Here is a 13,232-nt window from a genome sequence, read left to right as displayed (position 1 = left end):
TCCCCTGAATGCGCAGCCCCGCTCTGCTTCTCTGCGCCCCGGATTCCCGTGAATCAGCTGTTCGGTGGGAAGCCGGAGAGGACTGAGAAGCAGGCCGCGGCTTCCCGCTCAGGCCGAGGGTGGCGGAGGTGAGCTGGGGCGGGGAGCGGTTCCCCTGAACGGCTTCCCCCACCCCACCCACCCCCCCCGGCCGGGTTACCTGCTGCGGCGCAGGCGGCCCTCCTCGCACCCCGTCCCGCCCCAGCTCACCTCCGCTCTGCTTCCCTGGGCCTGAGCGGGAAGCCGCCGCTTGCTTCTCAGCCCGCCCCGGCTTCCCGCGCGAACAGTTGATTCGCGGGAAGCCTGGGGGGAGGCGGAGAAGCAGAGCAGCGCGGCACGATCAGGGGAGGAGGTGGAGCAGAGGTGAGGTGAGCTGGGGGTGGGAGTGGGGCGGAGAGCTGCTGGTGGGTGCTCTGCACCCACCAAATTTTCCCCTTGGGTGCTCCAGGGTTGGAGCACCCGTGGAGTTGGCGCCACTTTTCGCCGGTTCAGTTTAGAAGCCCTTTTAAAACCGGTTCTCCCTTGCGGAACAACTGGTTCTAAAAGGGCTTCTAAATTTAACAACCGGTTCTAGCGAACCGGTGCGAACCAGCTCCAGTTCACCACTGAGTGTCACTGACTGATTTCAAGAGTTGTTGCCCCCCTGCCTGTAAAAAAATATTTTCTGAAATCATTTTTGCAGTTACTTCAATGAAAGTTTGTAGAGCCTGGAGAATTCTGAAAGCATTTTGGACAACTGGAATTCAGGAAACTATGTCCATTACACACAGATTTAATATATGAGCATAGAGTGAACATAGCGAAAATCCTCTAGCTTACTAAATATCCATGTGGCCACACCTTTATAGGATCCTCTCATCCTGAAGGTTCCATCATATCATTGGTCTGTTAGCTACAGGACTTGATATTTCAGCTCTGATAAGGTACTCTTGATCAGCGTGGCAAGTGAAGCACCATCCGTCTGCAGGCTTGTAGAAGCCAATCAACTGCTCTTGTATTTCAAATGTCTGGTTGATGTAACATGCTATGAGCACAACTTGTTCATGTTTTGACCGATCCATTGTTCCATCTGCAATGATGGAAAACACTCCAACTTCTTTGACTTCCGTTACGATTATGGCTTCACAAGTGCTAGATTCAATCTCCATTATTTCATTCTGACGCGCGCTCTGTAGATAGAAGTATTTCTGTTGGTTAACCATAAATCGTTGAATCAGTTCATTGTCTGTACTATACGGATACATCAGTTTCCGCAAATTGCCTTGATTTGTGGAATCCATTCCCTCATCCCGTCCCTTCAAAGGTAGATGCTGGTGAGCACAAAATAAAGTACTCTCTATTACAGTTTCTAAATATGTTCGGTTGTCCTCCACTACTTCTATTTTTTTGATTGTCAGGCTGGGATGCAACACTCCCTGTTTTGCAGGACTGCAACCTATCCTTTCTTTTAGCAACAGCTTCTAGATGGGATTCATACTTCAAATGTTTGCAAAAATTTTCATTTGTTTTTTTCCATGTTTTAAAACCAGTAATGCACAAAGCTGGTTCGCTATCTGGCCCATTGCCAAATGTTCAACAAGAAAAGCAGAAAGCTTTGTCGTCACGGACACTGTATTCATGCCTTTTATAGTCATTGTACCACACTTTTCTGAATTTTCTGGTTTTGTTCCTACAGGCACTGGCTGGAAAATCAATTACAGGCTGATATGGGCCTTCTTCAATATATTCTAAAGCTGCATCTGTTCCAAAGCAAGGGTCTCTTTATGGAAAGCTGCACTAGTCTCTGTATGAATATTTGGTTTGGAATCCAGAGTCTCACTGTAACGCTCGTTGCCGCTGTAAACATAATTCTGAACTCCAGAAGAGTCAGGTTCAGTTCTTGATATACTTGGTGGTGGTGATTTTAGCTTTCTTCATGTAAAAAAATTCCAGACTTAATTGTCTTTTTGCCATTGTGCAAAGCTAATACTGGGAACATTAGTAAATTAAATCAGTTTAAATGTAAATTGTCCTCAAACCACTTTTCAGAAAAACTAGGAAAAAAGTATAAGAAAATTCCCAGGCCTAATGAACACATTCGCAAATGCCACACTGCCTATAAAAGTTAGTCATGTGAGAACAATTATTAAGGGGAAGGGGTCCCCCTCTATTCCCATCCATTCCCCCGGCCCCCGCTGCCTCCTCCCACTCTCCATGGCTGCCTCCCCAGCATCCCACCCATCCACCCCACGGCCCCGCTGCCTCCCCAAGATGCCCACCCCTTCCCCCTGACACCCACTGCCTCCCAACATATCCCTTCCATCCCCCAGACACCCTCCTCTGGCCACCCACATAATCCTCCCCCCCCATCCTCCATTGGTCCTGCTGCTTCCCCCAGATGCCCACATAACCGTCCTGGCCTCCCCACCCATCCCTATGGCTTCTGGCCCCTGCTGCCTCCCCCAGACCCTTGCTGCCTCCCCTAGTCCCTCATCCCATCCCCAGTGCCCTCAGGACCCCCTTCCCATTGCTCCGACTCCCCAAGCTCCCTTTGCTCACCCCAGGCAGTGGCACTCAGGCAGGCTAGCCCAGACATGTACCTGAGCAGGTAATTGTGGCTGCGGGACAGAAGGGACAGAACTGCTTCCCCACATCCCCTCTGGCAGAGAGCTGGGCCGACAGCCTAGTCTCACTTCCCTGCTCTAGGTGCCAGTTAGTAGGGATAAGCGGGATTGCTAGCTGCTGGTGCCTTTCCCAGGCATGTCTCTGCAGCTGCGTTCCTGACTTCCCCCTGGCAGAAATCTGGGGGTCATAGTGGATCATAAACTAAATATGAGTCAATAGTGTAACACTATTGCAAAAAAAGCAAATATCTTCTAGGATGTATTAGCAGAAGTGTTATAAGCAGGACACGCAGTAATTCTTCTCCTGTAGTCCATGCTGATTAGGCCTCAGCTGGAGTATTGTGTCCAGTTCTGGGTGCTACATTTCAGGAAATATGTGGACAAATTGGAGAAAGTCCTGAAAAAAGCAAAAAAAATGATTAAAGGTCTACAAAACATGACCTGTGAGGGAAGATTTAAAAAATTGGGTTTGTTGAGTCTGGAGAAGAGAAGACTGAAAGGGGCATGATAACAAGTTTTCAAGTACATAAAAGGTTGTTACAAGGAGGAGGGAGGAAAAATTGGTCTCCTTAACCTTTGAAGATGGGACAAGAAGCAATGGGCTTAAATTGTAGCAAGCAAGGTATAGGTTGGACATTAGGAAAAACATCTTAACTGTCAGGGTGGGTAAGCACTGGAGTAAATTGCTTCGGAGGTTGTGGAATCTCCATCAGTGGAGATTTCTAAGAGCAGGTTAGACAAACACCTGTCAGAGATGTTCTAGATAATACTTAGTCCTGTCATGAGCGCAGAGGACTGGACTAAATGACCTCTCCAGGTCCTTGCAAGTCCTCTTGTTCTATTATTCTACAGCTTATCAGTTATATAATGAAATTTTGGACAGACAAGCATGTAGGCTAGCAAATAAACAAAAGGTTGAGAACGAGTTTCCTCACACTTGGACAAGCCTAATAAGGGTCCAGATTCTAAGGTGCAATGCTTGGCAGTTTTTTGAGGTAGGCTGCAAAGGTGGATTTAAGTAATCATTTTGCCCCTCCTTCCAGTCCTGGGGCCATCTGACTACCAGTTAGTCACATTAACTGTAGATTATTGGTCTCAACAGCTTTCACTTAAGTAGTAGGGAAGAATAATTCTCTCAATTGCAGGAATTATTGAGTGAAATCCTATGGACTTCTTCATAGTGGAAGTCAGACTACATGATCATAATAGTCCCTCTGGCCTTAAATATCTCTGAATCTATGCCCCATGCCTATAGATGGCGAGGAGCATCCGAGTGAGGGAATGTTATAGGAGCCACTACAATAGCTCCAGAGCACCTGAGGATTCCCCTGTGCATATGGAATCCTCGAGGGACCAGTTAAAATGGATTAATGCTGCTTTGTGTTGCTGGAGCAGTGCAAGACAGCTAGAGTAGGGCCAAGGACTTGGTCTATATTTTGCAAATAGCCTCTTTTTGGAGGACATGCCTTTGAGAAATGGGCAAGTTCCATTTTCCAACAATAGTCAGTGGTCTGTAGATTGATTATTCTTGAGGTGTGACAATCCGGAGTATTCCCTAGTCCCATTGCATGGATTGGCATCACCATCAGAAAATAGGTGATCAGCTTCATAAATATCGGGAGCAGCTATCAGCGTTGAGCCAGTGCTGTCCCTACTACTGTGAATCTCTTCTCTTGTGTACATTAAAGCAGAGATCCTAATGTTGTGGTATTACTTTGTCCCTTAGTAGTTAAGTGCTGATGGTGCACTGTAAAAGACACAACATTTGCCCCAATCATTTGCCCCAATCAAACAAATTAGGGTTTTTGAAGATTCTTGACTATTAACACAGGCTGCTGCAATTTTTCCATTTTCCCTGGCACCACAATGACATTTGCAACAGCCAGTATCAAGAGCTGTGGTGATGGCTTATGCTTATCTTCGCCACGTACAGGAAGCTTCCTTTTAGGTAGCATTTTCTACAGGTATGTGAATAGGCTCTTTTGATGCTTGAGAAATACTGATTGCACTGAAAGTCATAGGGCTGGGGGAAATTATTCAACTGGGGGAAATTATTTGAGAACACGTTAGTGAAATCTGAATGGCTGTTTTATCTAACCATCCTTCCACAAACACTTGTGTGACTGGGTTTTATTCATATTCATACTCATAGGGAAAAGGGGGCTTTTATTTGTGGGGTTTAGATACGGGTTTTGATTCACAGACAATTATTCACAAGCAGATGGGCTTTTCAAATACCTGTATGCATGCTGGAAATTATTGCTAGCCACCATATATGTATGTACCCATAAACCACTGCAAATAGGACTTTCTACAACCCCCAAATGGAGAAAAGCCAAGGTCTCCGTGGCATCTACTAGAGACTTCTCCATTGCCAGTCTAACTTATATAGATGGCAATACTGAGATATGGTGATGGATAGCAATACAAGCCCTTTAGGTAGGTAGCCTTTGACCCTCAGGAAGTTAGACGAGCCAGGGAAGAAATCAAGCCACAGCCTTCCCAACTAGAGCTGTGTGGGTACTCAGTTACTTTCATGGATATGGTGAGAAATTTGGCAATATAGACAGCCAATAAACCTGACTTGACTCCCTCAGCCAAGGTGGAACCCATATTTTAACATCGAGGGTCTACAGCCATAGCCAAGTGTAATCCTTTTTCCTGTTCAAAAGTGGACAGGAAAGGTTTAAAGTCTCCTAAAATGTCCTCTGCCTGCATATCTATGGCTCCATGGAAATCATAGCATATTACTTAGGTGGCTCATCTCACAGCTCAAATAGCAGAGTCCAAATAGTGAATACTCACTATAAACAGTCGGGGGAAAAAATGTAAGCCCAAATCTGTTCATCAAAACTATTTGATAATTACAAATAACAAAGTATTTGTAAAATCGTGGTCTGTTTGTGGCCAAATCCAAGGAATAAATCATTCCAATGAATAGTTCAGTTCTCCCTTCTGGGTGATTTCCCTAAATCTTTACATGGTAGGTTTTCTAAGAGCACAGAACACACAAGGGAATGGGCAACATGGAACTTCTGTTTACTGACAGTGGGATGGTAGTGTCTAAATGTACTTCTTCAATAAATTCCATAACAAATTCCAGTTTTCTCTGCAGTGTGTTGCAAAGCAGAAGAACGCAATGTGCAATGAACTTCTTAGTATAGACACATACTGATAATATTTTTTGTTGAGGGAATGAATTCCATAGTATTTGGTTCTGTTGTCCCTGTGTTTGTTTTTCTTTATTCTTTCTTGGACCTGCTCATGGGCTAGAAGAACCCATTGCAAATACAAAAGGAGATTCTTGTCTTTTGATAAATGTACATGTTGTAATAATGCATTAATGACTTTTGATAGGTGAGAATGTCAATATTAGACAGAAATAAGCTTCCTCTTACTTGAAACCCTATCAGACAATCCAGGATTGAGTTACTCAGTTTACACGTGATTGATAAACTTTTCAAACAGAGCCATGCCTAATATTCAGGTCTTCCAATACAGGAGAATTTGCTCTTCTTCTTAAAAGTCTTCTCATATTTCTGTCACTCGCTGCCTTGTGAACAGCTGAGGATTCCTGTCTGCTTTATTACGAAATCTATATCCATGATATAGGATGGAATTTTGGTCAGATTTTGGGGTTGCATGTTCCACTCATTCTAACTGTACACTGCTCCTTTTTTGCACATTGCTGGATGTCATTTTGAGAGGCTTTTCTATCCATCACACAGTATGGAGAAAGTGGAGGAAAAGTAGCTAACTCTTGCATAGTTAGTGGCATCTTTTTCTCAGAGCCTATGTTGGTTTCCTTTGTCATACTGATTTATTTACCGTGGTATACAAAACCTGAGGTAGTTGCACTGCCAATGCAAGCCATTCATGGGTTGTCTTCATCCACTTGTATTGGATTCCCAGGGACTCTTGTAATCAGTGAGTGAGATAACATCGTTCATATGAGCTCTATCAAAGTCAGAAATGAGGTTAGAGAAGACATTTCTATGCACCAAACCAGGCATAGAAATCCAATGGCGTGCAATAAAACGAAGGCTGCCTTCCTTCCCTAAAGTTTTTTCAACAGTGCTTTGCATGCTCATGAAAGGTGTGAGACTGACATGGTTCTCAGTATATTCATAACAGGCGGTTTGATTGTGCAAGCTTCCCTTCTTACCAGAGTGCTCAGTTCTAGGGGGCAGAGGACAAGGTGGATTGATTAATATCAAGACTATTTAAATCACCAAGTGGAAAGCCCAAGTTTTCCACTTGTACTTAATTTATTTTCTAAAGAAAAATGCAGTCTCACTGGTTGATATAACCATTAAAATATGTTGATTTCAACTAAATGGAGCCTTTATACTAGTTTTGGTATATCTTTTTGCTGCCTAAGAGGGTACACTGTAACTATATACATTTGTTTAAACAATTAGATAGCTTAATATTTTGATTCTTATTGTACATTTTAATATGTTAGAAAATAGCAAATAATATATTGCTTATTTACTAGATAATTAACTTTTTTCCTCTTGATTCGTGTCAAGCTGCATGAGGATGGTAACTGCACTTTAAACACACACACAAAACAATATATAAAATTTATTTTTAATAAACAAAACCTTAAATGTGTTGGAAACATAAACTTCTCTAGTCACAACATGTTTCAATTTACAAACTAAATTATAAGACGTTTAGGGTCTTAACATATTTTGTATTAAATTCAGATTGCATTGTAAACAGGTTTAATTTTAAAAAGAAAAACATTATAATTTAAATAAAATAGAAATCCAATTTAAATTAAAAAAAATCAACTATTTGGGTAGCTCATTCTTGTCACATCTGCTGAGACTGCTAAAAAGCTAATCAATTAGCACCAGTTGTGTGATGTGATGTGGACTAGGTCAGCTGAGGAATTTGGACTGAGTCCCCCACCACTCATTCCATGTAGGATGCTGTACAACCAGCTCATGGTAATGACATTTAGAAATACATTTTCAATCCCAACCTCCATATGTGTGCCCAGAAATTCATACACTATTACTATGCAGCAACCAATACCTGAATGTGTATGTAAAAAAAAAAAAAATTGAACACCTATGTATGTGCAAGCATTAGAATTCACTCCTGCAACACACCTTTGTCCTAACAGGGTTTGTGGGTGCATGCGTGTATGTGTTGGTGTTAGACATTTTCAAGTGTGTGCACTGGTGTTTGCATCTGCAAGTGGGGGGTGTTCATGCATGTGCAATTTTGTGCCTATGCAAGAGGAAGCCTGGCTGAAAAACCTATTCCATGTAGTCACTACCAACAGTTAGGGCCCTACCAAATTTCTGGCCATGAAAAACGTGTCACGGACCATGAAATCTGGTCTCCCCCGATGAAATCTGGTCTCTTGTACGCTTTTACCCTATACTATACAGATTTCACAGGGGAGACCAGTGGTTCTCAAACTGGGGGTCCTGACCCAACAGGGAGTTGGAAGCAGGGGGGCCCCAAGGTTATTTTTAGAGGGGTTGTGGTATTGCCACCTTTACTTCTGTGCTGATTTCAGAGCTGAACGGTTGGAGAGCGGTGGCTGTTGGCCAGGCGCCCAGCTCTGAAGGCAGCATGCGCCAGCAACAGCACAGAAGTAAGGGTGGCAATACCATGCCATCCAGTGTTCCCTCTAATTTTTTACATTCATGTGAGGAATGAATTTTGGTATGTGCACCAATATGGAGGTGATGTGTGATGGGGGTGGGGCCGAGGGGATTGGGGTGCAGGAGGGGGCTCGGGGCTAGGGCAGAGGGTTGGGGTGTGGGGGATGAGAGCTCTGGCTGGGGATGCAGGCTCTGGGGTGGGGCTGGGGATGAGTGGTTTTGGGTATGGGAGGGAGCTCAGGGCTAGGGCAGAGGGTTGGGTGCAGCGGGTGAGGGCTCCGGCTAGGGGTGAAGGCTCTGGGGCGGAGCCTGGGATGAGGGGTTAGGGGTGTGGGAGGGGGCTCAGGGCTGGGGCAGAGGGTTGGAGTGTGAGGGGGGGTACCGGTTCTGGGGTGGGGCCTGGAATGAGGGATCTGGGGTGCAGGCTGCCCCCGGGGCTGCAGCAGGGAGAGAGAGAACTCCCCCCAGCCCTCTCTCGCCTCAGCAGCTCGGGGCTGGGTGAGAGGCATCTCTCCCCAGCCACAGCAACCCTGTGCGGCCCTTGATAGCTTGCTGCGTGGCCACATGGCTGTGCAGCTTGCAGGGAACTTAGCACGCCACCCTTCCGCACTGCTGCCTGCAGAGCTGGGCGGCCGGAGAGTGGCGGCGGCTGCTGATGGAGGGCCCAGCTCTGCAGGCAGCAGTGTGGAAGTAAGAGTGGCGTGGTGTGGTATCACCACCCTTTACTTCTGCGCTGCTGCTGGCGGGACACTGCTTTCGGAGCTGGGCTCTCGGCCAACAGCCACCGCTCTCCAGTAGCCCAGCTCCAAAGGCAGTGCTGCTGCCAGACGTATGGGTAGCAGAACTGCACCCCCCATACAATAACATTGTGACCCCCCCCCCGCAACTCCTCTTTGGGTCCACTACCATTACAATACCGTTAAATTTCAGATTTAAGTAGCTGAAATCATGACATTTACAATTTTTTAAATCCCATGACCGTGAAATTGACCAAAATGGACCATGAATTTGGTAGGGCCCTACCAATAGCTATTGGATGTGAACTGGCAACCTTTCGGAGACAGGTGCTGAAATCGGTCATTGATCGAACCTGTCCACTTTCAAAAAAAGAAAAGAAATATTTTAAAGTCATTACTTGCTAAATGGATAGATTTATTAAGAATAAGCTTCCAGTGTGCTAGATGGTGCCAAAAGGTAAAGGGTGAGATTCTGCCTCGTTGACCTCAATGTGAGTTTTACCATTTACTTCAACAGGGCCAGGATTCATCCAAAATGCATAAGAAAAATGACCACTTAAAAAACAGATATGTTAATGACTATATTTTCTTTGTGCCAGTCCAAAACATGGTGGTTCGTAAAGCAAATGAGCCCTGTTCACAAATAAATATTGTGGTGTAACAACATAGTAAATTAACGTTATTTGCTATTTATTTACACGGTGCAGGAGGTTATGCATCATACTCTGTAAACAAATAAAATGGTAGGTCCCTCATAAACTTGCCCCAGAAACCATAATGATTGTTTATTTTAATTGGAACTGGTTGATAGTTCTTGATGTTTGGAATTTCAACTAAACTTTGAATTCGGAAATTTTAAATTTAAAAATGGGGGAAATTGATGTAACTTTGTGAAATTCCTCACACCCTGTCCTCTTTTAAAAACAAAAACAAAAAAACCCACATTTCTAATTTTAGTATGTTTAAACTGCACTTTACCAGGTGCCATACCTATTATCTCCTAGTATGTAAATCTGAACCAGGATTTTCTTTTTCTTCCAGCAGATTCCCCAGACACAGATGACACTGTTACAGTGATGCTTAAAAGTCTCATTCCATTACTCGTGATCACCATTGCTGTGAACATTATCTTTTACGGCTACCGTATTCATAGGAGAAGGAAGCTCAACAAGGCATGGGAGAAGAATGTAAAGCCCAGGAAACATAAGGACTGCAGTGATGCTTGTGCCATTATGATAGATGACGACCGCTCAGACATCAGCTCCACCTGTGCCAACAACATCAACCACAACACCGAACTGCTGCCCATCGAGCTAGACACCCTCGTGGGCAAAGGCAGATTTGCTGAAGTGTATAAGGCCAAGCTGAAGCAAAACACATCTGAGCAGTTTGAAACCGTGGCTGTCAAGATCTTCCCCTATGAAGAGTATGCCTCCTGGAAGACGGAGAAAGACATTTTTTCAGATATAAACCTCAAGCACGAGAACATCCTCCAGTTCCTGACAGCAGAAGAGCGTAAGACAGAGTTAGGGAAACAATACTGGTTGATCACCGCCTTCCATGCTAGAGGGAACTTGCAGGAATATCTCACACGACACATCATCAGCTGGGAAGACCTATGGAAGCTAGGTGGGTCTTTGGCCCGAGGGATTGCCCACCTGCATAGTGACCACACACCTTGTGGTCGACCCAAAACGCCCATTGTGCACAGAGACCTAAAGAGCTCCAATATCCTAGTGAAAAATGATCTAACCTGCTGCCTCTGTGACTTTGGGTTATCTCTGAGGCTTGATCCTACTCTCTCTGTGGACGATCTGGCTAACAGTGGGCAGGTAAGTTAAAATGTTAAAGAGTAGCTTATATTGTGTATGTTGGTGTGTCAGTCTGAGTCACTTCCTGGGACAGGAGGAAAAATGACTGCTATGATAGCTATTAAATAATTAGTAGAAATAAATGACAGCACTCATAAATAAAGAGGCTCAAATATGGACATAAAGGAAGTAGTGTGAGTAATGCCATATGGCAGTTTTGTTATGATCAAGTATTCTATGCACATACAGTACAATCATCCTATGTGAATTTACCCTGAAGTACATATGGGTTACTTGGCTACCGTTTGGGCTGCTGCAAAAAATATTAGGAAGGTGTGTTTTAAATTCTTGAAATCTTGTGCCACAATTCCTGATTCTGATCTTAAAATAGTTTTATGTCATGAAACTCCATAAACTTCAGTGAAGTTACTTATGATTTACACCAGTGTAAATAAGATCAGAACCTGTCCCAGAGATCAATCGATAGCTATAACTTTAAAACACCATTGAGAAACCTTTTTAGGATTATGGTAATTTTTCCAAATGCAGGCAAATATGAAATTGCCCAAGTGCTATAATTCCACAGTTATTTATGACTGTGTAATATGGATAATACTTATTTACTTCACATGGGTTGGAGGATTACTTAATGGTTTGTAGAGTATTTTGAAGGTGAGGTTATATAAGTGCTTTTGTAAATATCCGTTGTTATTGTGAATTTTCCTTCATTGTAAATGGACTCTGTGTATCAAATAGATTAGGTCCTAATGTAGGTCCTACATATAATTATGTCTTTCAACAGTTTATGCTCCACAGGTTGTATGCTTGGGCAAAGGAAAAGTGTACTCATTCACACTATAATTTTACTTTGTATGGGACCATTTTCTTTCTTGGCTAGAGAGTATTCAGAGTCAATCAGCATAGCTCCATACGAGTTAAGGGAGTTTGGCTGCTTTACACCAGCTGAGGATCTGTCCCTTAAAGTCAATATATAACAGTCCTGATCCTATTTATATCAATGGGCATTTAAGCATTTTCTTCAGTAGGATTGGGGTTATTATTCAAAGCTGGGAGGAGTGATCTCAAAACAAAAAAATCTACACATAGAATCAAATTCCACTCCTTTTTATACTAGAGCAAAACTAGAGTAAGCCTACTGAATTCAGTGGTGTTGTATCATCTTTACACTGGCATAATTGACAGCAGAATTTACCCAATAGGGCCACATTCGGAAGTGATGTGTAAGGTGGTGTAACTCAGAGCCCCTTACACTTTGTGTCCCTTAGACGTACTTAACCTCCACTCTGCTTATGTGTAAAGGACTCTGAGTTGGTGTCATTCACACACTGAGAAGAGATAAGAAGAGAAGGTATAAGATACTATAAAGTAGATCCACCCTACTTCTTCCTGCTTCTTGACATAGACTCCCTTACACCGCAACAAAGTGGATATTAAAGTGGTTTACTGACAACACTTGATTCTGAGCCTTCCTCTGGTGTTAATGTCAGCACCACCTTAGAAGTTCTGTATAGGAAAGAATTGAAAAGCAAACCAGTTTTCACAAAAGAAAGTTGTATTCATTATATGTCAATGTATGGGAAGTGTAAGGGAATCTCAGTGAAAGTAAGATAATGTGTATGTTTGTAAGGACACTACACCACTGGACACATCACCTTTGAATTTCATCCATAGACTCAGACCTTTCCTACCAGAAAGTCCAATTTTTAAAGGTTTGTGATAGAGTTGGCCAAAATTTTCCATTCAGAAAAATTTTTTTGTTTCGTTCTAAACTTCTTGTGGAAAATATTTCCCATTTTCTGACCAGCTCTAGGATGTAATGTTTGAGGCGAAGTGTACTTTGCAAAGTCATTGTAAGTGTGGTGAACCTACAGCAGATTTAATTCTCATCTAACCAGCCACCAGCTCTATAGCATGGATTTAACTATTATTGAATATATATAATACCAATGACCTTAGAAACCATCTTTCTCCTCTATAGTCTTTATATTCCATTTTCAGTCCACCTATTACCTGTAGGCAATATTTGGAGACAAAAGAGGTTTACAGACAACACTTGATTCTGAGCCTTCCTCTGGTGTTAATGTCAGCACCATCTTCGAAGTTCTGTATAGGAAAGAATTGAAAAGAAAAGCAGTTTTCACAAAATAAAGGTATATTCATTATATGTAAGGCTAAGATTTTGTCATGGATATTTTTAGTAAAAGTCACAGACAGGTCACAGGCAGTAAACAAAAATTCACAGAAGCCGTGACCTGTCTGTGACTTTTGCCGCTGCAGCTCCATGGTTTCCCTTGCCACCGCAGTGGCTTGGAGCTGTGGGGTTCCCCCTCTGCCCAGGGAAGCTGGAAGCTACAGAGTGACCATATTTCCCAAAGACAAAATGGGATACCCCCG

General features: G+C 43.3%; 1 protein-coding gene across 3 annotated transcripts in view; it reads left to right on the top strand.

Moving 5' to 3' along the window:
• The window catches only part of TGFBR2 (transforming growth factor beta receptor 2), a 79,587-nt gene that overhangs the window by 47,825 nt on the left and 18,530 nt on the right, over nucleotides 1–13,232 (top strand). For 2 of the 3 annotated variants that reach the window (XM_077811241.1, XM_077811239.1), the window contains one exon: nucleotides 10,048–10,838. In XM_077811241.1, coding sequence (XP_077667367.1) covers nucleotides 10,048–10,838 — 791 coding nt within the window. The remainder of the gene's footprint in view (nucleotides 1–10,047; nucleotides 10,839–13,232) is intronic. The other variant, XM_077811240.1, reaches the window with a different exon arrangement.

This window comes from Eretmochelys imbricata, chromosome 2, assembly GCF_965152235.1.
Source record: "Eretmochelys imbricata isolate rEreImb1 chromosome 2, rEreImb1.hap1, whole genome shotgun sequence".
Taxonomy (NCBI): domain Eukaryota; kingdom Metazoa; phylum Chordata; order Testudines; family Cheloniidae; genus Eretmochelys; species Eretmochelys imbricata.
Note: the sequence above shows the minus strand (reverse complement) of the source record. Positions and strands in the feature narration are given on the sequence as shown.